General features: G+C 43.6%; 2 protein-coding genes across 4 annotated transcripts in view; one reads left to right on the plus strand and one right to left on the minus strand.

Annotated features, from left to right (window-relative positions):
• Agk (acylglycerol kinase) overlaps positions 1 to 9,923 on the plus strand; it is a 72,495-nt gene extending 62,572 nt beyond the window's left edge. For 2 of the 3 annotated variants that reach the window (XM_011241458.2, XM_006506571.3), the window contains exons 15-17: positions 5,006 to 5,076; positions 6,967 to 7,051; positions 8,078 to 9,923. In XM_011241458.2, the coding sequence (XP_011239760.1) occupies positions 5,006 to 5,076; positions 6,967 to 7,051; positions 8,078 to 8,215 (294 nt within the window). In that variant the 3' untranslated portion in view covers positions 8,216 to 9,923. The remainder of the gene's footprint in view (positions 1 to 5,005; positions 5,077 to 6,966; positions 7,052 to 8,077) is intronic. The other variant, NM_023538.2, reaches the window with a different exon arrangement.
• Positions 9,924 to 13,727: 3,804 nt separating this feature from the next.
• The window catches only part of Dennd11 (DENN domain containing 11), a 34,761-nt gene continuing 24,948 nt past the window's right edge, over positions 13,728 to 23,540 (minus strand). Inside the window, exons 6-9 of the mRNA NM_001356375.1 lie at positions 21,695 to 21,826; positions 21,412 to 21,562; positions 20,622 to 20,690; positions 13,728 to 19,287 (exon numbers count right to left, since the gene is read on the minus strand). Of these exons, the coding sequence (NP_001343304.1) occupies positions 19,092 to 19,287; positions 20,622 to 20,690; positions 21,412 to 21,562; positions 21,695 to 21,826 (548 nt within the window). The 3' untranslated portion in view covers positions 13,728 to 19,091. The remainder of the gene's footprint in view (positions 19,288 to 20,621; positions 20,691 to 21,411; positions 21,563 to 21,694; positions 21,827 to 23,540) is intronic.

Consider the following 23,540-nt stretch of genomic DNA (forward strand, 5'->3'; position numbering starts at 1 on the left):
GAGATGAAAGGCTCAAGTAGAGGGAGGGGTGGTGTGCCTTTGAGGAACAATTGCACTGGGAAGTGGTAGCTGAGTGCATTGGGGCACAGGAGCTCACGGATCTCTGAACACACATTTTGTTCATGCGTGCCCGTGCATAGAGGCTCAGACCAGAAGACGATTTGTTTTCTATTTATACAAGTAATTTTCGTCTCCTGGGAAATATTTGCAGACACAACCAGCCCCCTTTACCTTTGGAAATAATTCCAGTTGAATTAATGAACTAAACTAAAAAATAATAAAACTACCTAAGTATTAAGTAACATTTAAGTGATTATTAGTAGAAACTTGAAAAGTACAAAGAATTTTTTCTAAACATGACACCTAAGGCAAATTTTATATTGATACATTCATCTACTTATTTAAAAAGATAAACTTGGGAATGACAGCTGGGGAGAATATTAGGATATGGCAGACCAGCAATTATTAGCTTTCCTTATCACAGTCTCCTAGAGTAAATCAATAAGGAATGAACAGGGACAATATTAAACAATGGGCCAAAGGCTAAAAATAGAAAATGCACAAAGGGAAACATTTTAGGAAAAATAGCTCATGTTTATTACATGGGAGTCACTGTCTAAGAATCTTACATGAATTAGCTATATTATTCTCAGATTTACACCGTGTGTGTGTATGAGCAAGACCGTTTAACTGCATTTCATACTAAGGGTAAAGAAAAAGTGTTAAGGAGCAGCAGCTGAGATAGTAACTACTGGGTGCCGAGTGTTACCCAGCCCGGCAGCACTCAGTGGTGGTGTGCATGGGGAGCTGGGCCCTCTCTTAGCCTTCATGAGGCTGTAAGCTGTAACTGTTTGTTTTCAGCTGTCGTGGCAGGGGTGCGGTGGTTTAGTTTGTGGGCACCAGCACTTACTGTCCACCGTCTTCCCTTACTTGACACAGAATTATGAAACCACCATGAAGGGATGAGGTTGAACAGTCCTCTGTTGGGAGAGATTTTTGAGAAGAAGATAACATTTCTATTACACACTCTCTTTATTCTCAGTCTGTGGTAACGCTGTATTTGCAGTGTTTGCTCCTGTTCTTTTGCCATTGTTCTTTTCTCCGAGGACTGAATCTCTGAATGCATTGCGTGCAGTGAGCCTGTGGTTGCAGCTCTCTCTAGATGAGCCACATTCAGGCCGCTGAATGCTCTTATCTTTGTGCTAATTACAAAGCTCTGTGACACTGCTTCTTATCTCTAGTCAGTTCTCTTTCCTTCACCACTCTGCCAGAGCAGATACAGTAAAATAGTCACATACTGTAGCTGTCATGTAATAGTTAAATATTTACTTATCATTAAAATAATATCTCCATAATAAGAAAACAGCTTTAGGATTGTGGAATTTCAGAAATTTAATGTCTCTTAAATAAGCATGTTTATTCTTTAGTAGCACAGTATATTAAATAGATTGAGTAAATAACTATTAATGCTTTAGTTTAAAGTAATATATAATCTTTATATTTACTAATGTGGCAAGATGCTCATCATATATTGCTGAGTGATTTTAAATGATTTTCATGAGATAGTTACTTCCATTGTTATTTTTAAAAAACTTGCCACCTATAATTGAGTTTTGTGAATAGCACAGGTAAAGGCTCCAATTTTATTTACTTATTCGAGTAGCCAATTAATCAGATCAGTTTATTGACTCTTTCCCCTAGAGATGGACAGATCATTGTGTGCTAGAAACTGAACTCAGCTCCTCGAGAGCAGCAACAAACACTCCTGAGCCGTCCCATCAGCCCCATGCTTTCTATAAATACTTGAGGGTGTTTATTAGGTTCCTCATAGAAGTTTTATACGGTTGCACTGTACACATACAACTTGAGGAAAAATGGCATTTCTATAGTATTGACCCTGTGGCATATCAACGTGATGTATCCCTTCCTTTACTGAGGGCTTCAATATCTCTCAAGGTGTTTTATGATTTTCTCTCTAGTATTTGTCTATTGCTAGGTATACTCATGGTTATCTTACTTTTGATACTATTATCAGTATAATCTCTTAAAACTTCATTTCTCTGACTGAAGAGACAGACATGTAATTGTGTGTGTTTGTGTGTGTGTGTGTGTATGTGTGTGTGTTGATGCTGAATCCGCATCTTAGTTAAATTCTTATTAATTATGTTTGCCTGTGAGTTATTTTAGGTTTGTTATAGGTTTTGCTATTATCAACAGCAAAAAGTGCCAGCCAGGAGTAATGCTAATGGGGGCCATTGCTTTGTTTTTAAATTTGATAGATTTTGGGGATACATTTTATTAGATGAGGAAGTTTCTCATAAGAAAAACTTTGCTAGGTTTGCCAAGAGTTTATTAACTAAATATCTTAGACATTAAATTCTATCAAGTATCTTTTCATCATCCATTAAGGCAATAGGATTCTCACTGAATCTGCCAATATGAGCTGGTCTTTGAATGCATGTGAGACTATTGGCCAAGATATAGAGCAAGCAATTACTTTACCTTCATATCTTAAACACTGAACAAAATCTGTGAAGTTACTATGGGCAAGAAATAAGTAGTATATGACAGTGGTCCCAGAGAGAAGGCACTCAGATAAGGTTGGCCTTGTTCCTGTCCTAGCTTCCTGCTTGAGAGGCCACAGCATAGACATGGACTTACCAGGAGTCCATGGTCTCTTCTGGGAAGGCATCTTTGAGAATTCAGGGGCATCTGGGCAATAAGAATTCAGAGCAAAATAAAAGAAAACTGCCTCGGAGTGAGCCAGGAATTGACAAGATCCACGGAGATCGGTTGGCTTTGTCTGTATCTTCACTGATATGTGTATGTGAGAAACTATCTGAGTTGAAGAAAGAACTCCTCCCAAGAAACAGGCTCAGTCCTGGGAAATTTACTCACATCACAGGACCAAACGTGTGTTCCCACAAGATAAAGGCGAAAATTGTTGTCAGGCCTGGGGTGTTGATACTTTAAAAAGCATTTTCTCCATATGGACAAAATTAGTCTGATTCCAGGCTTATATTTCCTCTACCAAAATCTGGAGGCTAATCCACAGACTCGACATTTCCAGGTAACCTAGCCGTGCCTCTAAACAAAGCTGAGGAAAGCTGTCAGCAGAGGATAACCATAGACCCAACTGGCCAGCTGCCTTCAAGCTAGGATGTTATTTTAATAAGTTAGAATCACACAGAATTCAATTTTCTGTGGACTTTAGTGGAACACAAACATGCTACCATATTATAGCACCCAGCAGAATCTAATGGCCATCAGAGAAACTTCACATAATTCTCTCTGGTTCTTAAAAGAAAATACATGTTGATGTCCATTCTCACTGGAGCATGGCTTTGCTGCCCACTGCAAGTTTAAACATGCCCGTTTCCTTTCCCTTATCTCCTGGGCATTAGAACTAGTCACTAGTTAGTTTTCAGCCTCTTCCTCACCTCTTCCAATGCCATCCTGGCATCTACTGAGCCTTCACTGCTCCTTCTCATTTCTCTGTAATGTCTTGTCCTGGCTCACTGCCTCCCTCTGCAGTTAGACCTGTCTCAATTCTTAGCACAGCAGGCAGTGACCCTATTACAAACAAGCCAGAACATTTCCCTCCTTAGAGCCTTCCACTGCCTCTCCATTTCACTCAACCTAAAAGACACCTTCCTTAAAGTGGTCTCCAGAGCCCTACCCATACAGATGCACTCTTCCCCACTATAGTCATCCATTTTTCTTTCCCCTACCACTCAGTCTGTACATTTCAGGGACAACCCTACCTAAAGTTCCCTTTGTATGTTTGGCTTGTCCCTAGAAATAGTGTTTTTTAAAGTATGATCTTTAGATTGGCAACATCAGATTACCAGGAAATGGTTTGAAATAAAAATTCTTAGCTTTACAACAGTCCTACTGAGCTAACTCTGAGAATGATAGCAGGTACTGTTTTTTAAATTAACTTTTAATCAACAAATACAGACAGAATCCTGATGTTAATCAACCCTCCAGGGATACCTGTTAAACAGTGAAAACTGCTTCCCCTGATAAGTGTGTTCCTTCCTTTCTGACCTCCTGGGCTTCTTTTGATCAGTCACCTTCTCACCTGGTCTCTCTTTAAAATATTAGTCATTGGGGCTGCAGAGATGGCTGCATAGCATACGAGCATTCTTACTCTTCCAGAGGACCCAGGTCTTCACCCAGAAGCTCACAGCCATCTAACTCTGACCTCCATGGATACCTGTGCTGCATGGACATACATGCAGGCAAAACATACTTCGCATAAAGTAAATAGAAATAAATCCTTTTTAAAAATTGTACTACCACCAGTGCAATCTCAGACTCCTTGTCTGTTTATGACACTTTGTAATATAGTCTGATGTACTTCTAGTATACCCGGTTTCTGTACATTCAGTAATATACTGCTTCATTTTTCTGTGCATTCCCTTCAGTGAAATGTAAGTTCTTTGTGGGCAAAATTCCTTCTGTGTTAACCCAAATATTCTGAGGGCTGATGAAATGTGGCTGACTCTTAGTAGGTAGTTGGATGAAATGTGAAATGTAGATTCTGAGCGGTCATTATGTCAGAACAATGTGTTTTGTAATTCCTAGTTGAGAGATACAGCTGTGCTTTAGTGGTACCTTTGAAACTCAGGCAGTGGCTCACAGAGGCTTGTGTATGCTCTCCTGGGCCTACAAGTTGTGAACTTCCCCAAGAAGGCCATACAGAAGTGTTGGGATTGCTTAACTGAAGGCTAGGCTGGTGCTGCTTGCTAATGACTAGCAGGAAACTGAGGAGGGGGACAGGATTCATGACTCTTTTCATAGCACTTTCTTCTGCATCAGGCTTTCAGAGCTTTGTATGGATAGAACCATCAAGTTTTGCAACCGTTATTGGGAAATAAGTAGGTTGCTATTGTCTGCTCCAGTTGCATTTAGAACATTTTAGAGAACCCAGACACCTGTGGGCGACAGCTTCATTAGCCCAATTTCCAAGTCTTAACATTCCCATTCTTAATCTTTCTAGAGCAAAGAGGATTTTATGAACATTTGCATTGAACCTGACACTGTCAGCAAAGGAGATTTCATAATCATAGGGTAAGTGCCTGGTCTGTAGGAAATGGGGCTTCATCAAGGAACTGGTGTCCTCAAACCTTTCTATCCAGAGTGTGCTGTCTGTCTAAGATGGAGACCTGCCAACGGCCTTGTCTGTCTGGGAATTCTGGCCTTCTTTTTTAGAATGGAGCTGGCATGTGTACTTTTGCCCTCTCTGCTCATTTTGGGAAGAACAGAACGTTAACAGTCTGCCTTTCCATTGAAATGAAAGAATTCGGTGTTTCAGGCCGTGCTAAGGACTATCTATAGTCTCAGGGAGCTTGATTGCCTCCTCACTGGCTCTGGAACTCTAAGGCAGTTGACTTGTCTGAGTCCTTTCTCATCTGTAAAATGGAAGGTTATCATCATGTCTACTACCTGAGGACTACTTGTCAGTCTCAAGGAGGCTTTTGACATTGAGTAGCACTTCCCGGCGACTTTTACTGCGCATGCTATTCACCTTGTTTTCCCATTCCCAGAACATCAAGGACAAACTTGAAAGGACACTGAATATCTACTTGGACATTTCCTAGGCTTCCCCTTTTCTAATACAGTAGACTCTTCCAAGTCCTGCCTGATTTGTTAACTCCTGCCTTGGCTGGAATTTCATTGGCTGAGTATTCTGTAAACTCTCCAGACATCCTCAAAGTATCTAAGGAGCTGTATGTTCGTTCCCATGCCAACCCGTAATCTGCTCAGCCTCCTTTGCTTTGTCCTGGTGCTCCCTCTTGTGCCCAATTTAGGGATTGGACATTGCTCCTGCAGCAACTGTGTCTCCATGGCTGCATCATTATCTATTCCAGCATTGGCTGCAGCACACTTTTCATTAGTCTGTGTTGTTCTCGCCTTTGATACAAATTCTTCAGATACTGAATGGTCCCTTCTGCAGCCTTTGATTACTCTCGCTGTATGGGAAAAGGAAGAAGGAAAAAAAGCCTGTCCCTTCCACAGTGTGCATAAATCGCACAGTATCTTAAGTGCGTCTAGCTAATGGGAGCAGCCATATTCAAATCTCCTTTATAAAACTGACACCCAAACCAAAAAAACCCACTGTATCAATTAATTAAATGGTATTATGTTCAGCATTCTTTAAGCAAGTTTCCCTTTGGTCCTTAAGAGAAGTAAATTTGTGCAATGCATGCATCCACTAAATATCTCAATGAAACCTGATGAAGCTGGTTCTGAAACTCTGATGACAAATTCATACATGAAAAAATTGCTACTTCAAAATAACAAAAGATTTTTTTTTGAGACAAAGTCTCTTATAGCCCATGCTTGCCTTTAACTCCCCAAGTAGCTCAGGCTGGATTTAAACTTCTCCCTCTATCCTTTTCTCTCTTTTTGTATTTACCATAATTAACTAAATGGAGTACATGTGTGTTGAGGTCTCGCATGTTTGTGTCTGATTGCTTTACTCCAAGGCTACTTAGCAAAGGTAAGTGTGCTAAGGAGGCTGTTATCTATGGAGAGTGATGAGAAAATAGCTAAGACTATTTATAAGGGTAAAAGCATTATCTACCCTAAAGCAGAATAAATTGCCCTTCATAAAGGATCACAAGGACCAAGGAACAGAACTTTGATGCTTTCCTCAAATGACTGAATTACATCTTAATTTTTACATTTGAGATGCACAACTAGATAGATAGATGTAGAACCATTTTAAAATTAAGAAAATTGAGAGAAACTTCATGGCAGCTTTATGCAGTTCTCACTCCACAGCAAGTCAGTCAGTCTCGTAGAATGTACCCCAACACTGGTTAGAATCCCAGGGAGACTTGTTCACTGAGCCCTGGTCTCCGCACTCTGCCTTTCTTGCCCTCATCGGTGGGCTTTTCTGAGGTCTATTGCAGTTGCCATCAAAGATTCCAACCTTGCTTTTTCTTATACTAATAGAAGTAAGAAGGTGAGAGACCCTGGCCTGCGTGCAGCTGGCACCGAGTGCCTCCAAGCCAGCCACTGTACTCTGGTTCTTCCTGAGGTAAGATGGACCACAAGCTGTTTTGAGTTGATTTGTCTTTTTCTCCATTTTCTTCCTCTTTCCATATTAACGCCTACCATTTAGGTCCCTTCTGTTTAACAACTCGTTATCAGGTCTGAGTTAAAGGAGACCAGAAAAGAAAGGCAAACGCTTCCATGCTACTGATTTGGAGCAGGCCTCTGAGGCTTAGCGTCTCTAGGCCAAGGTTCTCCCTCGAAGTGATCCTTAGGTCCCTAACCTTTGCTTCTTCATGCCAGGAATGCAGAAGATGTTTATGATAGTATTATCTGAAGAATCTTCCATTTGGTGGGTATCGGGTTTTATCTTTCCTGTAAAGTATGCTATAGAGTACCATTCTTAGAATAACAACTTTTGTAAATAGGAATAAAGAAGTGGCGGTACTTGAATTGAAGGTAACTTGACTGCTGCGGCCCCAGGTCAGATTTACTCAGGCCTCTAAAGAGTTATGGCCATGCTGTTGCTGTACTGCATTGAAACTGTAGGCAAATGCAAGGTGTTGACATGTGTGGCCAACATAATTTCATGGAGCAAATGCTGAATTGAATGAGCTATGGCAGGACTGCACAGGGTCTAATGATACTAGTGTTGGCACATCCAAGTCTGAAGACCCTGAGTCTCAGGGAATAATGAAAATGAATCAGTGGACACAAAGTACCTCTCAGGAGTATCAGCTGCTTTTGCTAAGGAGACTTATTGTCTCTGGCCCTATAATCAATTTATTTTTTCCATAGTGGATATCCTGATTATGTTCTTTGACAATTTCATGTATCTATAATATGTAAATGCTCTTGCCTTCTGATAAATGTTTTAAAATTCTAATATTATTCAAGCTCCAAAGTGTTTCTTGAGATAGAAGGTTTCAAAGGAAAACCCCTCTCTGTGGACTAGAGAGTTGATGCTTCCAGAACCAGTCAGGACTGAGAGGTTTTTGTTAGGCTGAGTCCTCTGCAGACGCTTCCTCATCCAGTAAGGTCCCAGTTGTGCTCAGTACTCGCCTCTCTCTAGGGAACTGAGGGCTCCTTCAGCATTGACAGCGAGGAGTACGAAGCCATGCCGGTGGAGGTCAAACTACTGCCCAGAAAGCTGCGGTTCTTCTGTGATCCGAGGAAGAGAGAGCAAATGCTGCCGAGCACATCCCAGTGAGCGACAGCGTGGCGGGCACTCCCAGGCTGCACTGCAAGCCACCAGTGGGACCACATGGGGGATGTGTGTGCTTCTGTCCCCAGAGGGTCACAGGATCCCAAGGGAATTTTCATGGCAAGTACCCCCAGCCCTCCTGTTTGCTTCCTAGAGCACATACCATGTCATGCACTTGTTTGTGGTCAGTACCCTGTTAACCCTCGCTTTCCTTATGTTGAGGTAGTTGATCCCTCTTACACAGTGGTTGTCTCAGGCTGGGTCTAGAACGTTCTTGTACTCCCTGAGTTGGGAAGGGCTGGAGTTTTGTGATTGTCCCACAGTGGAGAGTGGAATCTGTAGACCAAGTTCCTGTTTCGGTTCTCTGACCGTCCTGGGGCACCCCGGGGAGGCAGCTGCTGTCTCCGGGAGCCTCGCCCTCTTTCTGGGCTCTCTCATGGGTGCTGCTCCTTTGTGAGCTCTCTGCTTTGGTTGGTTGGTCTCATCCGGAAAGCAAATGTGAGGTTGTTCCCTCTTTAGCCATGGCAGACGTATTGTAAAATGCTATTTTAAAACAAACTAGTGCTTCCTCATTGTTAGTTTGCATGTGTACAACTGAGGCGCATGTTGAAAACTAACTGACCTGGGACCTACCCCCAGGTTGACTTTGTAACTCAACCTGGCAGGAAGCTAGGGTTCTTCATTTTTAAAAAACTGCTTCCCCAGGTGAATCAACCATACCGGGAGAAAGTGTTTTAAATCTACTTCATAAACTTAAATGTATTATATATATATATTTTTTAAAATCACATATTTGTGTTGACATCTATTGTTTCCATGGGAAGTTAAACACTTGTCAGTGTACTTACTAGTATTGTGTAAATATTGTTTAAAAATAAAAACTGTTTGATCATTCTTTTAAACATATCCAGTGTAATCTAAATGCACCCCTTATTTATAAAAATTAACTAGTAAACTAGAGTTTTACTATTTGAAATTTTTAAATTATTTTTTTTCTCCCTTGGGTATATTTCTATACTACTGTGAACAAAGGAATTTTTTTCTTTTTTAATATAACATTTTTATTGATTCTTTGTCAATTTTATACATATTTTGATCATATTCACCCTTATGTTCGTCCCCAACTCCTCTCATATCCATCTCACCCCTCCTAATATTATTTTGTCTTATAACCCAAAGTTTACTTTGGTGCTGTCTATATGTTTGTGCATGTCAGGCCATCCAGTAGAGGTTGTTCAACCTACCAATGGCCACACCCGTAAGGAAAAACAACGGCCCTTCTTCCAGAAGCCATCTACAGTCCATACACAGTTCCTCAGTTGGTAGGAGCTATGAGCCCCTCTCTCCTCCACGCTGCACTGTTGACTATCTCGATCTTGTGCAGGCAGCCACAGCTGCTGCCAGCATGTGCATGGAGCCGTCCTGTCCTGTCCTGTCCTGTCCTGTCCTGTCCTGTCCTGTCCTGTCCTGTCCAGAAGACACTCCATCAACCCTGTCCTCTCCAACCTCTGGCTCTTACAGTCTATTCCTACCCTTCTTCCATCATGATACTAGAGTCCTGGCATGAAGAGAGTGTGATAAATGTGATGAAGATGTCCCACTCGTGGCCACCAGTCCATCGACACTTATTCTCTGTACTTGGCCAATTGTTAACATTCTGTATTAACTGCCTTCCACTGCACAATGAAACTTCTTATGAGGTCTGAGATCTGCAGAGACCTGGCTGGTTTGTTTATTTGCTTGTTTAATTTAATTTTATTTTTTTACTTATTAACTTTACATCCTGCTCACTGCCCCTTCCCAGTCACCTCCCTACAACAACCCTTCCCCCAACCCCTCCCCTCTCCTCTGAGCAGGTTGGGACGGGGAGCTCTGGGTATCCCCCCAACCCTGGCACATCAAGTCTCTGCGTCTAGGTGCTTCTTTTTCCACTGATGCCAGACAAGTCAGCCCAGCTAGAAGAACATATCCCACATACAGGCAACAGCTTTTGGGATATGTCAAGGACCAGGCTTAGCTTGGAGAGGGGTTCTCACAGAAGTGGGAGCAGTGCAAAGAATGACTTGAAGTCAAATCATGGATCCAAGCTGATGACCTGTGTTCTGCTTGATATAGCTTTTCCATTCTGCTTCTATGTTCCGCTTTCTCTCTGTCTCAGAGATTTCTGTGTCTATATTCTGCTTGCTTGTGAGTGTGTGTGTGTGTGTGTGTGTGTGTGTGTGTGTGCGTGCATGCTTGTGTTTATGTGTGCTTGTGTGTGCATATCTCCAAGCAGTTCTCTTTTTATCCTAAAAATTTCTCTGGATAGGTCATTTCCTGTGGAACAAAGGTCCAGTCTTTTATTTTACCTATCAATCCTGTCCAATCATTTACTCAAGGTTTTCCTTTTGATTATGAATCAGCATCCCTTGACTTCAGCCCTTTGAATTTTTTTTTTATTTAAGGCATTTTTTATTAGATATTTTCTTCATTTTCATTTCAAATGCTATCCCCAAAGCCCCCTATACCCTCCCCCCCACCCTGCTCCCCAACCCACCCACTCCTGCTTCCTGGCCCTGACATTCCCCCAGCCCTTTGATTCTTAGCAGACAGGAAGCACACATTTTTTTTTCCTCAACATTGCAAAAGAATTCAGAGATCTGTCTACCTTTGTTAAGCACAAACAATAAGCTAGTTGGGTGGGACCCTGTCCTGAAATTACCATTTCCACCACAACTGGGCCTAGATTTGCTGTGTCCCAGGCTGACCTTGAACTCAGGAATCTGCCTTCATTTGTACCTGCCTATCTTTGTATCTTTCTGACAAACTGACTCATAATATTTGTTCCTTTAGATTTGTGAGTGCCTTATAATTCATATTGCATCCTTATATTTTTACATAGTTGAGAAATTCTATATATTTTGAACCCATGTTTTTAGAGATCTCTCTACATCCTTAAAGACTATCCTGAAGGTCCCCTCGTTTACCATTTTGCTGAGACATAGCCACACCCTTGACTCCTGGACTTGTGCTGTTTTTCATTATTATGGAGTTATTAACGTTAACAGGGAAGACATTCATTGGAAGGAAGAGTCCTCCACTGCTAGTGGGTCCAGAAAATAGGTACATTTTTACACAAACAAGCTTACACCCACAGCAACCATCAACACTTATGGATTCTCACACCAGGGCCTTGTCCTGCCTAGTTCCTAGGCAGGAACCATGTCACTCTGTCCCCACCAGGGCCATGCCAGGCTTGGCAGGGATAGCCCTGCTCCAATTGTTTGGGACCCATATGAAGACCAAGCTGCACATGTGCTACATATGTGCTGGGAAGCCTAAGTCCATTCCTATATGTTTTTGGTTGGTGGTTCATTCTCTGAGAGCCCCAAGGGCCCAGATTAGTTGACTTTGTTGGTCTTCCTGTAGAGTTCCTACCCCTTTGGGGCCCAGAATTCTTCCTTCTGTTCTTCCATTAGAGTTCCCCAAGCTCCATCCACTGTTTCGACTATAGGTGCTTGCATCTGTCTGTGTCAGCTCAGATAACATGCTCCTGTCTGCAAGCATAACATGCCATTAATACTGTCAGGGATTAGTGCTTGCCCATGGGATGGGTCTCAAGTTGGGTTGGCTATTGGCTGGCCATTCCCTTAGTCTCTGCTCCATCCCTTGTCCTTTATTTCTTGTAGACAGGCTAAATTTTGAGTTGAAAGTTTTGTGGATGTCTTGATGGCTACATTGGGGTTCCTGCTTGGCTACAGGAAGTGGCCTCTTCAGGTTCCATATCCCCAGCTAAGTGATTTTACCAGTTTATTTTTATGCTTGCCATTATCATTTATCATTTGCTTTTCATCAGTAAAATGTGTAAATCTATAACTTAAGTATTAACTTATTACCGAGCAAATGTTTTTAACAATTATTAGTATACATTAGAAGAAATAATTATTTGAATAATTATTTTTTTGTAATTACAGTTATGTTATTGGGATGTTCTTGTTCCTAACTTGTTTATTTACCCAACATGTAAATATTAGTTCTGGTGAGATAAGGATATCCAGTGTCAGTTACATTCTTTTTTAATTTATTATTTTTGAGCCCAGAAAGTAGATGACTATGAATTCTAACAACTTTTTTATAATTGCTTTGAAATTAGAGGGGAAAAACCATACTATTTGCATTACAATTAATAATGATCTTTCAGCTAACAATTTGATTCTATCTTCCTCTAGTCTGCTGCAAGCTGAGAACTGAAAGCACTTGCCTTTCTAAGGAGTTGCTACCTGGTCTTTAGGATGGTTTACTTTTAATACTAGCATGGACATTTCCTTTGCTAGTGCCCGAAGGCCTTGAACTCTATCTAGAAGGCCTGCACTGTGACTGAGCCTTTGTCATTGTGAAAGGGAAAGTGACACCCTTAGCAGCAGGAAGTGCAGAAAGATCAGAGTTAAATATAGACAGTAATAGACCTTTTCCTATGTGTCCCATTGGAGTAAAACCAGTGTATGAACGGAGTGGACACACAGCACCTACAGAAAGTTCATAATTGAAGATCATGAAAAATAAGGCTACCTATGCAGTTGTGTGTGCTTATGCTTTAGCAACAGAGGAGTCTGAAGGTCGGCGTAGACCACTTTGTGCCAACTGGGGAGGGAAAGGCACTGCTATGGTGTAAGGAAATAATAGAATATAGTGTTAGTTCTTAAGACACTGTGTAGCTGCACATTCTAACCATAACATCCATGGGGCTAGGGAAGGCTATTAGACCCACATTATTAAATGCGTTCTGTTAATTTTGTTTTCTTTAGTCAGTTGCACTGTCTGGGTTTGTTTGCTTTTTCATTGGATGGTCCATCCCTGCATTGTGCACATTTAATAACAGGTATACAGATGCTCAGCTCTGCTGAGATTGTAGGGATCACCTCCAGGCCAGGAGTATCAGAGCCGGGTGTGGTGGCGCAAGCCTTTAATCCCAGCACTCGGGAGGCAGAGGCAGGAGGATTTCAAGGCCAGCCTGGTCTCCAAAGTGAGTTCCAGGACAGCCAGGGCTACACAGAGAAACCCTGTCTCAGAAAAAAAAAAAAAAAAAAAAAAAGAGTATCAGTTCTTATAATGCCCCTAAGGCATAGATTGGGTATGACTGCCCCAGTTAGAAAACAGAAACCTAGCTTTGCAACCAGTGTTAACAACTCACTTTATACTGGTTTAAAATAACTCTCCCTATAGATATACAATGTGCATATTTATCAATATATAATGCTCTGATAAGAGATTTCTGAAATAAAATATCCTCTTTCTTAAGTCTAGAAGCTTCCTGTGGGGATTAAAGGTACAAGGTCCTGGTTCTCTGACTTTAGTTTCCATTATGTGGAGAGTGTTTATCCAACTGCAGCCTCTCACAGGACCAGCTAGAGCTCCCCAGTGTCTGTCCTTGTGTCTGTGAGTAAAAGCAGCCTTGATCCCTTGGGCTCTATCCGTGGGCTAGGCCATCGGCATTCCTTCCTACCAAAAACTACATGGTAAAAGATCACAGCACACAGGCTCATGTTAAAATGTGAACTTTAATTGTAAAAATTTCTTTTGTAAATATAGTTATTATCAACCTCTGCACATAACTTGGTTCAGATATATACAGATATGATATACACAGGTGTTAACTTGTACCACAGAAAGAATCAATTCAAGAAACATTTACACTTAGCCTTGGGGTTAAGCCCACCTTCCTTCAGGTCTGTAAATAATACTCCATTGAGGACACAGAAAGGATACATCGGTTTGCAGTAGTACCCAGAGCAAAACTTACCAATTATCCTTCTGACTTTGTCATGAGGTAAAGACTTGAAACAAAAATAGATTAGGGTTCTTTTATTGCTATAACTTTTAGACTGGGGTTGTTTCTCAAAATAGGTTTTTACATTTAAGGCAACAGGGACACTATGTTTAAAAAAAAAAAAAAACTAGGAAAAACAGATTTCCTTGATTACCATGACTTCTTTTTTTCAGGAAAGATTATATTCTAGACTTATGCAAAAATTTATCCAAGTTTTGGGCAAATAAATGAAGTTGATTTTGTTTATCTCTGACCCAAAGCCTGGCAGCCACTTATGCAGGCAGTTCAAGAGGACAGAATCCCCCATTTCTCATGGCTGATGGCATTTCTGAAGGGCAAGGAAAATGAACTTTGGGTTTGCCTGACTTTCATATATATATATATATGTAAAAAAACTCTCCTTGCTTAATTTACCCAGATACAATGTCAGTTACATATATTTTCTTTTTTATGGGCTTTTCACTTTGCAGCTCCATCTATGCACAATTTATAAAACCCTGCCCTGTCCCAGTGAGCCCCAGTATCATTAAGAAGCAAAGTAAACTCAGCAAACCACACAGGCACCTGCTGCAAATGCAAACAAACCCTCTGCTGTAAACCTGTCAGAATTTAAGTCAACATGGTTCTGAGAGGCAGCGCCATGCTGACGTTCTAGAGGAATCTCTAAAAGGAGTTTTATTCCTCCCCATTTTCATTTCTCTATATAGCACCAAAAAAAGTCCTATTCCTTTTCTAATTTTACAGTATCACCCAACTTCCAGCCACTAAAATGAATTAAAGTGCCAGGCAGCAGACTACCTCCCATTCCCCTCTCTCTCTCTTGATCAAGAAGGACTAGTCATTGAAAGGCTATTTGCGCACTTCTGTTCTACAGATTTGCCCAAGGTCACTGTCCCTCTCATCTTGCCAGGCCAGTTGACTTTCTCTCCTGTAATGGCTGCTGAAATAATACAGCAGAGAGTGTGTGCTCATGCTTCAAAACCCTGTCACAGACAGCGACATGTCTAAGGGCCTCCACTGCTATTAAGCCACAAAAGCTGCCCGTTGCTGTTTAGATGATAACTTTGCAATTCCTTTCCAATGCTTCAGTACTTAATTCACCATTCAGTAACACTGGTATAAAAATAAACTTCCATTTCCCATAGGAAAAGCATTACCTTAATTCACCGTCTTTTCCCCACCACACTGGGTACCTCAGTAGCTCCTGGGAACAGAGGTATATTAGCTATAAAGTGGCATAGTCAAAGCCCATGACTTGGGTTTAGAGGGAGCCCTTAACTCCTTCCTTTCCCCTACCTGACTGAAAAGGGTTTTCATAAAATGAGAAGGGATGAAATTGGGCTTGCTAAGGTAAGCTATGGGCAGAACTATGCGCTATGAGGGAGAGATGGGATGCTGGACAGCCTATTAGCCTATTAGCCTGGAAGCCTAAGGGGAAGACGTCCTAATGGATGATGCTCTTCTCATAATAAGGCATGTTCACTGTGAGACCCAGCGTTATCTTACAGCTCTGTTCACCCATACCCCATAGCCCTTCTTTACCTCTGCAAGGACCATCGCACTGGACTTGGAGGAAGCATCTCAGTCCACTCTCTGGCTGTGCAGTTTAGGGGAAAAGACAGTTCCCAAGTCCCTGCATCTCTAGGAGGCTGACTTCTACCACCAGGTAATTCACTAGCACTCTTGGAGAAGTCTCCCCAAAAGCTTCTGTGGAAGGGTAAGTCCATTTTACCTCTCTGCATTGATAGGCTTTCAGTTCCTCAAGACAGGAGGTTCGTCCCCCTTGCCTCCAGAATGAAGGCAGCAATTAGCCACGGTTTAATTTACCTTATTATCTAGCTAAGATATATTAGGTAATTGTGTAAGCAAACCTTCCCATGAAGCATCTGGCACTATTGTATCTGAGCGTCACTCTCACCTTTCCGTGGTTTCCAGCAAGGTAAGTTATAGTTTCAGGTTCTTATCCTAACTTCTATCCCAGCAATGTAACCAGCTCGTCTCCAGAAGCCAGGGTGGGTGGGAGGTATGGGAGGCAAACACCTCCTGTCGCATTGTACTCCTAACTGATTGAACCATATGGGCCCCAGGTAGGACACCAACATTGGCCTGGATCCATGCCCAGCACAGGGAAGGCTTCATGTTTAAAGCTAACACTAATACCAGGCAATGACTTGGCCTTCCTTTATAGACTGGTAGGAGATAAGCTCTGCTATTTTTACTGCTTCCAAGGAAAGAGTCCTGAGCCAGGCAACAACTAGCTGGGCATTACCATCTGCTGACAAAACTGCAAACACCCACTTTAAGAGGCTCTTGTTCTACTCAGTATGTTGTACTTAACATGGATGTCCACGTATCCAAAACCCCAGTGTCGGGCCCCCTGAAGATGGTTACCATTGGAAATCTCTTCTACCTTAAAAATGACTGAATAGCCAGCAATGCAAGTCAGCAAGTGCTTCCAGGTTAACACATGGTTCCCAGCATGGTACAGGAGGGGATTAGTGCTCCCCAGAAGGGTTCTGCCAGCTCTGGCAGGGGTCTGATGAGAGCCACCAGCAGAATGGCAGGACCCACATCTGAGATTTTAGCCCTCTTCCTAGAGGCCAGTGTTTAGAAAAATGCCTGTCTCTGCTAATGGTCAGAAAGCTATGAAGGATGTGAACTAACTTCTTCCAAATAAAGCCAGATGGGTTTTCAGAAAGTATTTCAAGAGTGACGGGCAAGCACATCCTGTGGCTACTAGCTTCTGCTGTCACTGTAAAGAGATTCCTATAGAGTTCTACACAAACTACTTCCCTTCATAGGAAACTCACAGAATATTATGCAGACTTGCATCTGCCCACTGCCACGGGGGGAGCAGTCTGGTATGACTTCATAGTGATGTGGCTCACATCTCAAGACTTACTCTGCAGCTGATAAAAGGGGGCAAAGGGTACAAGGGGTGCTGACATACACACTGTCGGCTACACAGACACCTGTGCCATGTTCTGGCCCTATGAGGAAACTGGCAAGGTAAGGAAAGACTGAAGGAGATGTTGAACAAGAAGTTCTGCTTCTGGGGGCTAGCAAGCCCAGAGCCTAAGACCTAACACAGCTGCTCAGTTAAAAAGAACCCATAAAGCCCAAGTTGATAACAGACAACCTTTCTCACCTTCATTAGCAGTTCTCAGCTTGCTGCCTCAACAGCACAGCAAACAGTGCTGGCATACAGAAGGCTCTAGGGAGGTTCTCAGAAACGGGGGCTTCATTTGAATGAAGTCCAAAGTATCCCAGCCCCAAAGAACAAACAAATGCAGTCCCATCACAGACCAAAAGAAGCAGGCATGGTTGTTCATCTGGGATTTCCAGCCATTCTCTTGGATGGGAGGCACTGTTATATTTTCCCTGTCAAATCTGTTAGGTCTGTGGATGCAATTGCTTAGCCTCTCTTCAATGAGTTCTGAAGAGGGGCTTCCAGTCCCTCAGAAGCTCCTATCTCTGGCTATCTACCCCTGACTTTGAGCTTTAGCGACCAAGGGAAGTTGTTGCTCCATCAGCATCAGGTAGTCCCCACTGCTCAGCCCTGGGGCAAGAGGAAAAGGTAGCCCTAAGGACAAAGCAGGAGAAACTTCAGCCACTGAGCACAGCTGTTTTCTGTAAACATTGTGTTACTGGAATGATGGCTAAACCCACACTGCAGAGGAGAAAAAATCAATTAGATGGAACAGTTTATGTCAGTGCCTAAACTTATATATTTACAGAAAAGACGTTACCCTGACTCATCAGTGTCTGTTGGCATTCTCACACACACACCAACCTCTTTACTCTTGGATTTTTTATCAAGGAGCTACAGTGAACATTCTTGAGCTAAGCAATAAGCCTCAAGAACCCAGAACTAAGAGGCATGGACCCTCTCTTTGAAGTTCTCTCTGCTGTGGGCATCAACCTGGCTGCTCTTTAGCTACAGACATGGATGTCTGATGGCTGGCTAGCTAGCTATTCACATGGCTTTCTGAATATGGTTCACAGCTGCCCTCCAACATAGTGCATGAGTCCAAAGTATCCCAGCCCCAAAGAACAAAGTGACCGCAGTCCCATCACAGACCAAAAGAAGCAGGCATGGTTGTTAGTCTGGGATTTCCAGCCATTCTCTTGGATGGGAGGCACTGTTATGTTTTCCCTGACAAATCTGTTAGGTTCCTTGCTTAGCCTAAGGAATGTTGTCTCTACTTCAGAGATGTCTGTGGGAGTTTCACATTGGTAAAGAGACCTGTTAACATCACATTGCAACCTGAGTTAACCAGCTTGGGCCCTGGCTATATTTCAGAATTCATCAGAAGTATCTGCTGTAGGACTGACTGTGTACCATCCCTCCACAGAGCTCTTAGAGAAACTGGAAACTTCTTCCCTTACCTATTTGAACCTGTTAGTTAGTTCAAGAGGATATTCAATGCTTATGAGTCTATAAGCTCAGGGCCAGCACCACCCTTCAGCACTGACCAAGAGGACTGGGAGGCAGTGGGGAGGGTGGGTGGATGCTATAACTCATAGCTTACTTTAGGAAGGATTTCAAGAATTCTTTCCTCCTTTGTGGTCCCTCCATCGAACAGAGAAGGTTCAGACTTGCCCTCTCACGACTAGGCGATCCTAACTTGACTCCTTGAACTTGGTGGAAAGATCATCTAATTAGTTTCTGTCTTTAAGCAGATGAACATCTAAGGCCATACGGGGACACATAGTTATCTTATTTTCATATGCAACAAAGGCAAACGAAGACATACAGGTTTTCTGAACAGTTCATCCCAGAGTCTGACTCTGACTCACAGAACTCCTAAGACTAAACCCAAAGAAGCAGCAGTGGATGACAGTAGATTCCCACGTCCAACCAAAGGCTACAAGCCCAGGCAGCCTCACCCCAGCTCCATCCCAGCCCCAGGGCTGAGGCTCAGAAAGAAAATGGCAAAAGTTTCATGTGTTGGAAAGTATAAACAGTCCTTTGTGTCAACTTAATTAAAACTGAAGCTGCTGAGGGCCTGGGGTGCACTCCAGGCTCCTGTCACCCTACACGAGTGAGTCTCACCACCAGTCCTATCATGCTTCCTAAGGACAACAGGGGTTGTCAATGACCAGCATGACGTCGATGCCGTAGGCCTCCAGCAGGTCCATGAGAAAGCTCCTGTCTCCCTGGGGATCCAGTCCCATGCCTCGGGCATGCTCCGCTGTTAGAGTTTTATCTTGGCTGGCTGACACCTCCAACAGAGTCTGAAAAATCCGGTTGTTCTGCTCTAGGAAAAACCTGCATTTCCAAGACAGGAAAAGGAAGACAAGAAGCTCATCTAGATAACCCAAACAAGCAGAGCCCCGTCTGCGCTTGGGTAGTGTGCTTTTACAAGCCTTCCAAACTTGTAACAATTTTTAAGAGGATTAAAAACTGCTATTAGTGTGAATGAGGCCAGCAAGGAAGACACACAGCAAGAATTGTAGTGTCTCTATGGATGAGGGCCTGACTGCTGTCTTCCTGCTTTAAGCATAGCCCCTTGGAGAGGTTCCATAGACAATGTCACTCCCTCTGAGTAACCAAGACACAGAACCTGATGATGCAGTTCTGAGACTGAGATTTCAAGACTGAGACTAAATATGCACAGTTTTCAAAGCCTTGACTGGACCACAGCAACTGAGAGCCAACAGGCCTCACTGGAGAGCACAGGGTTCTGCACCAGCCTTGCAGCTGTCTGTGGTCACTGATGCTGTGCCTAGAAAAGGAGAACTCAGAGGGGCTGGAGCAGGCACAGCAGTTCTGAAGCCAGCAGTGTGGAAAGGGGCGGCAAGCCATACTGACTGAGACTGGCACAGCTCACACACACTTCGTGTTTGCTCTATTTGGGAGGGGTGTCTGGAGGAAGAGCATACATAAAACAGGATTCAGAGTCACAGCTTAGAAAGACATTAGTTCAGCCATGCTGTCTGGGGGGTTGGGGACCTTCTACAGACATACCAAAATGGCTTAACTAGACTGTGTGTCTGCCCATTCGCACAGTATGCATGCATTAGAAAGGAGCCTCAAGAACAGGATCAACCTCTGTAGAGATGCCCTCATCAAAACTAGGGCCCCTCCAGGAGATTTGTTTCTACTTCAATTACAGTTCCACTCTAATTTTGAAACAGGACTTCCAGTGGCCACTTGAGTATAATGTGTACTGGAAGGAGCTGGCCCTTTCCGTGGCTACCAGATCTGGGGAAGAGAGATTACACTGCATTCAAACGTTGGATTTTCAGATGATCTCATAATACTCAGCACAAAAACCCCTGGTCTTTTCAGAGGAGGCAGTGAGTGAGAGGGTGGAGAGATGGACAGCTATGTGGTGACATTCTGGATACAAATGTTTAATACAATGTACTTTCACGGTCACCACTTCTCCAGGGCCTGCCCTGTCTCTTCAGCCACTCAGGTTTCACCCTGATGGCTTTGCAGGACTCAGGTCACCTCTAAGGACAGAGCACTGAGAGCCCAAGGATGATGACAGTCACCCTCCACTGCAGTGGGATGCATGGAAGGGATGCAAGTTGTTTGCAGAAGTTGGTACTGAAAGCATTCCCAGAACCCCACAGCTGACACCCCGGCTGACTCACAGCACAAAGAGGTCCTCTTCACATGGGCTGTAGTCTCCTTCAACTTCCTGGGAGTACAACAGCATCTGCCTGTTGGAAGGGGGAACACCATCAGACTCCAGTGGACACTACATCCAGTTAGCTAATTGGCAGCAACAAGCACCAATGATGGCTGTATCTCTCAGGAAGCGGCACCTCACAGAGTTGTGCCAGGCCTGAAGTTGAGTAAACAAGGAACAGAACCTGGACTCAAACCCAGGATCTATGGCCCATTTTGCTAATGGTCCCCCGCCCTGCCCCATTAGTCATGGGACTGTTTTGTCCACTGACTGGGACAAATATTGTATTATATATTATATACATGTTACATATATTATATACATATTATATACTAACCCTTCATTTTGTAGCATAAACAATTGAGAGTTACACGGAACAGTGTACATACACAAGCTTCCTAATGAGTCCACATAGTGTAGATGCTCAGTCAGTGGGTATTCCAAACATGCAGGCAAAGGTCTTTGGGGTGTTTCTGAAAGGTAGTGTGACTGGTTCCTTCACTGGGGTTTAGAGTCTTAAGCCCATCAGGAACCCCCCATGTGTGAGGGCAAGATGGAGGACTGCCAGCCTCCTAAAGCACAGGAGACTGGGAAAGCTCAAGTGGTGATAGAGTGGGCTTTTCGCAGATTCGCGGGACCATCCTGCTTAGGGTGCTGCTGTGACTGGCCTGCAAGTCCCTTTTAGCACAGCACTGGCCTGGGCTGCACTCACTAGCACACAGGACAAGCATCTGGCAGATGAGCCATCTCACCTCTGCTCATTGAGCCGACGGTACTTCTCCCTGTCTGCACTGTTGATCTTCAGCAGGGGTTGCAGGTGGTCATGGTGTGTCTTTACATTCTGGTTGTCCACGTACACATCGTACAGCTCACGCTTCTCTTCAAATATCTTCTCTGTGGTACCTTTGGAGCCCAGGGTAAATGAGGTAAGAACCCCAAGGGGACACACACACACACACACACACACAAAAGCCAGTCCAATCTCACTACAGAATTAAACATCACAGGGAGAGTTGGGGAGGTCCCCATACTCACAGGCTACATAGGACACCTCAACTTCCAGGCTCTCAATGTCAGCCACGTTCACATAGAAGAAAGGCTTGGACTCAGGGATGGTGCCCCCAATGCCAGGCAGGGACACATTGGCCAGACAACAGCAACAGTACACTGTAAGAGGGGGACACCAGAGTGAGGAATTTTCCCTCCTGTTCCCTTCTCCCCCACCCAAGACCAAGCAGGTCGATACCTCAGAACAGTTGTCCTACATGAAGCTGCTACATTCTGTTGTTTGTTCTTGCCAAACCCCATATTGAGGCTTGGTTACCAGTATAATAATATTGGGAGATTAGGGTCCCTATGATGGAATTAGGTCACAGAGGTGCTACCCTTATAAAAAGTTATCTCTAAAGTGTTATAAAGTAAGTTTGCTCCCTCCCCAATGATCTCTTCCACCATGAGGCCTCAAAAGCTGACCAAAGCCAAAAGCCAGTGTCATTCTCTTGGACTCTGAGAACCATGAGCCCAAACAAACCTTCCCAGCCTTGAGTGAGCGTTTAGCTAGGCCAATGGGAAGTTGTTTCAGAAGCCAGGGAAGGCTTTGTTTGTGCTACCTATCCTATAACCTGGTAGTCTTGGAAAATCTTCAGGCCCCACTGCAGAACCTAATATCTTTTTTTTATTAGATATTTTCTTTATTTATATTTTAACTGTTATCCCCTTTCCTAGTTTCCCCTCCGAAAAACCCCTATCCCCTACCCCCTTCCCCTGCTCCCCAACCCACCCAATCCCATTCCTGGCCCAGCCCTAAACTGGGGCATAGAGCCTTCACAGGACCTAGGGCCTCTCCTCCCATTGATGACTGACTAGGCCATCCTCTGCTACATATGTGGCTGGAGCCACATGTCCCACCATGTGTTTTCTTTGATTGGTGGTTTAGTTCCAAGGAGCTCTAGGGGTACTGGTTAGTTCATATTGTTCCTCCTATGGGGCTTCAGTCCCTTTCAGCTCCTTGGGTACTTTCTCTAGCTCCTTCATTAGGGACCTTGTGCTCCATCCAATGGAATGATTGTGTGAGGATCCACTTCTGTATTTGCCAAGCACTGGCAAAGGCCCTCAGGAGACAGTTATATCAGAACCTGATATCTTAAAGTCCTCATTGGTAATTTATCACCAAATAGATGCTGAATTTTTCTCACTGACCTGTCTGGCCTTCTCCCTCCTCAAGGCTCTGGCTCGATAGAACCTCCCATCCTCTGGTCCTCCCCTTTCCATGCTCTCCTTCAGTCTCCTGCCCTTGAGCCACTATCGACCAACCTCTTAAACCTTCATTCCTCACTCTCTCCAGGTGATGCTGTCATTCCAAGGTTATTACATAGGCTTTATGTCACTCTCAAGCCCAGCTATTCCCCAGAGATTCTAACCCAATCACACAACTGCCTGATGAGCATCTCCCTGGAAATGTCTCAAGTAGTGAACACCAATCACGCCCCAAGTTAGGCCACCACCAAACAACTCATTACTCTTTGGTCCCTCTGTTGGTATTCTGTCTAAACTCCATCCCCACAGTTCCTGGCAGCAGCCAGGTATGTTCCTCCTCAGAGTTACCTGGCAACAACCATGTAGGCATGGCACTATAAAAGGGGCTGCTTGGCCCCTCCTCTCTCCCTTATGCTCTTGCCTCTTTCTTACCTCTTGCCCCCTTGCTCCCCATTCCCTTCCCCCCTCTCTCCACATGGCCATGGCCGGCCCCCATCTCTCTACTCTCTCCTTTTCTCTGCCTTTCTCTGCCTCTGCTACCCTCTTAACTCCCCTTCCCATGCCCTAAATAAATTCTATTCTATACTATATCGGTGTGTATCTGGTTCCCTCAGGGGGAAGGGAT

The sequence above is a fragment of the Mus musculus genome, chromosome 6 (assembly GCF_000001635.26).
Source record: "Mus musculus strain C57BL/6J chromosome 6, GRCm38.p6 C57BL/6J".
Lineage (NCBI taxonomy): Eukaryota > Metazoa > Chordata > Mammalia > Rodentia > Muridae > Mus > Mus musculus.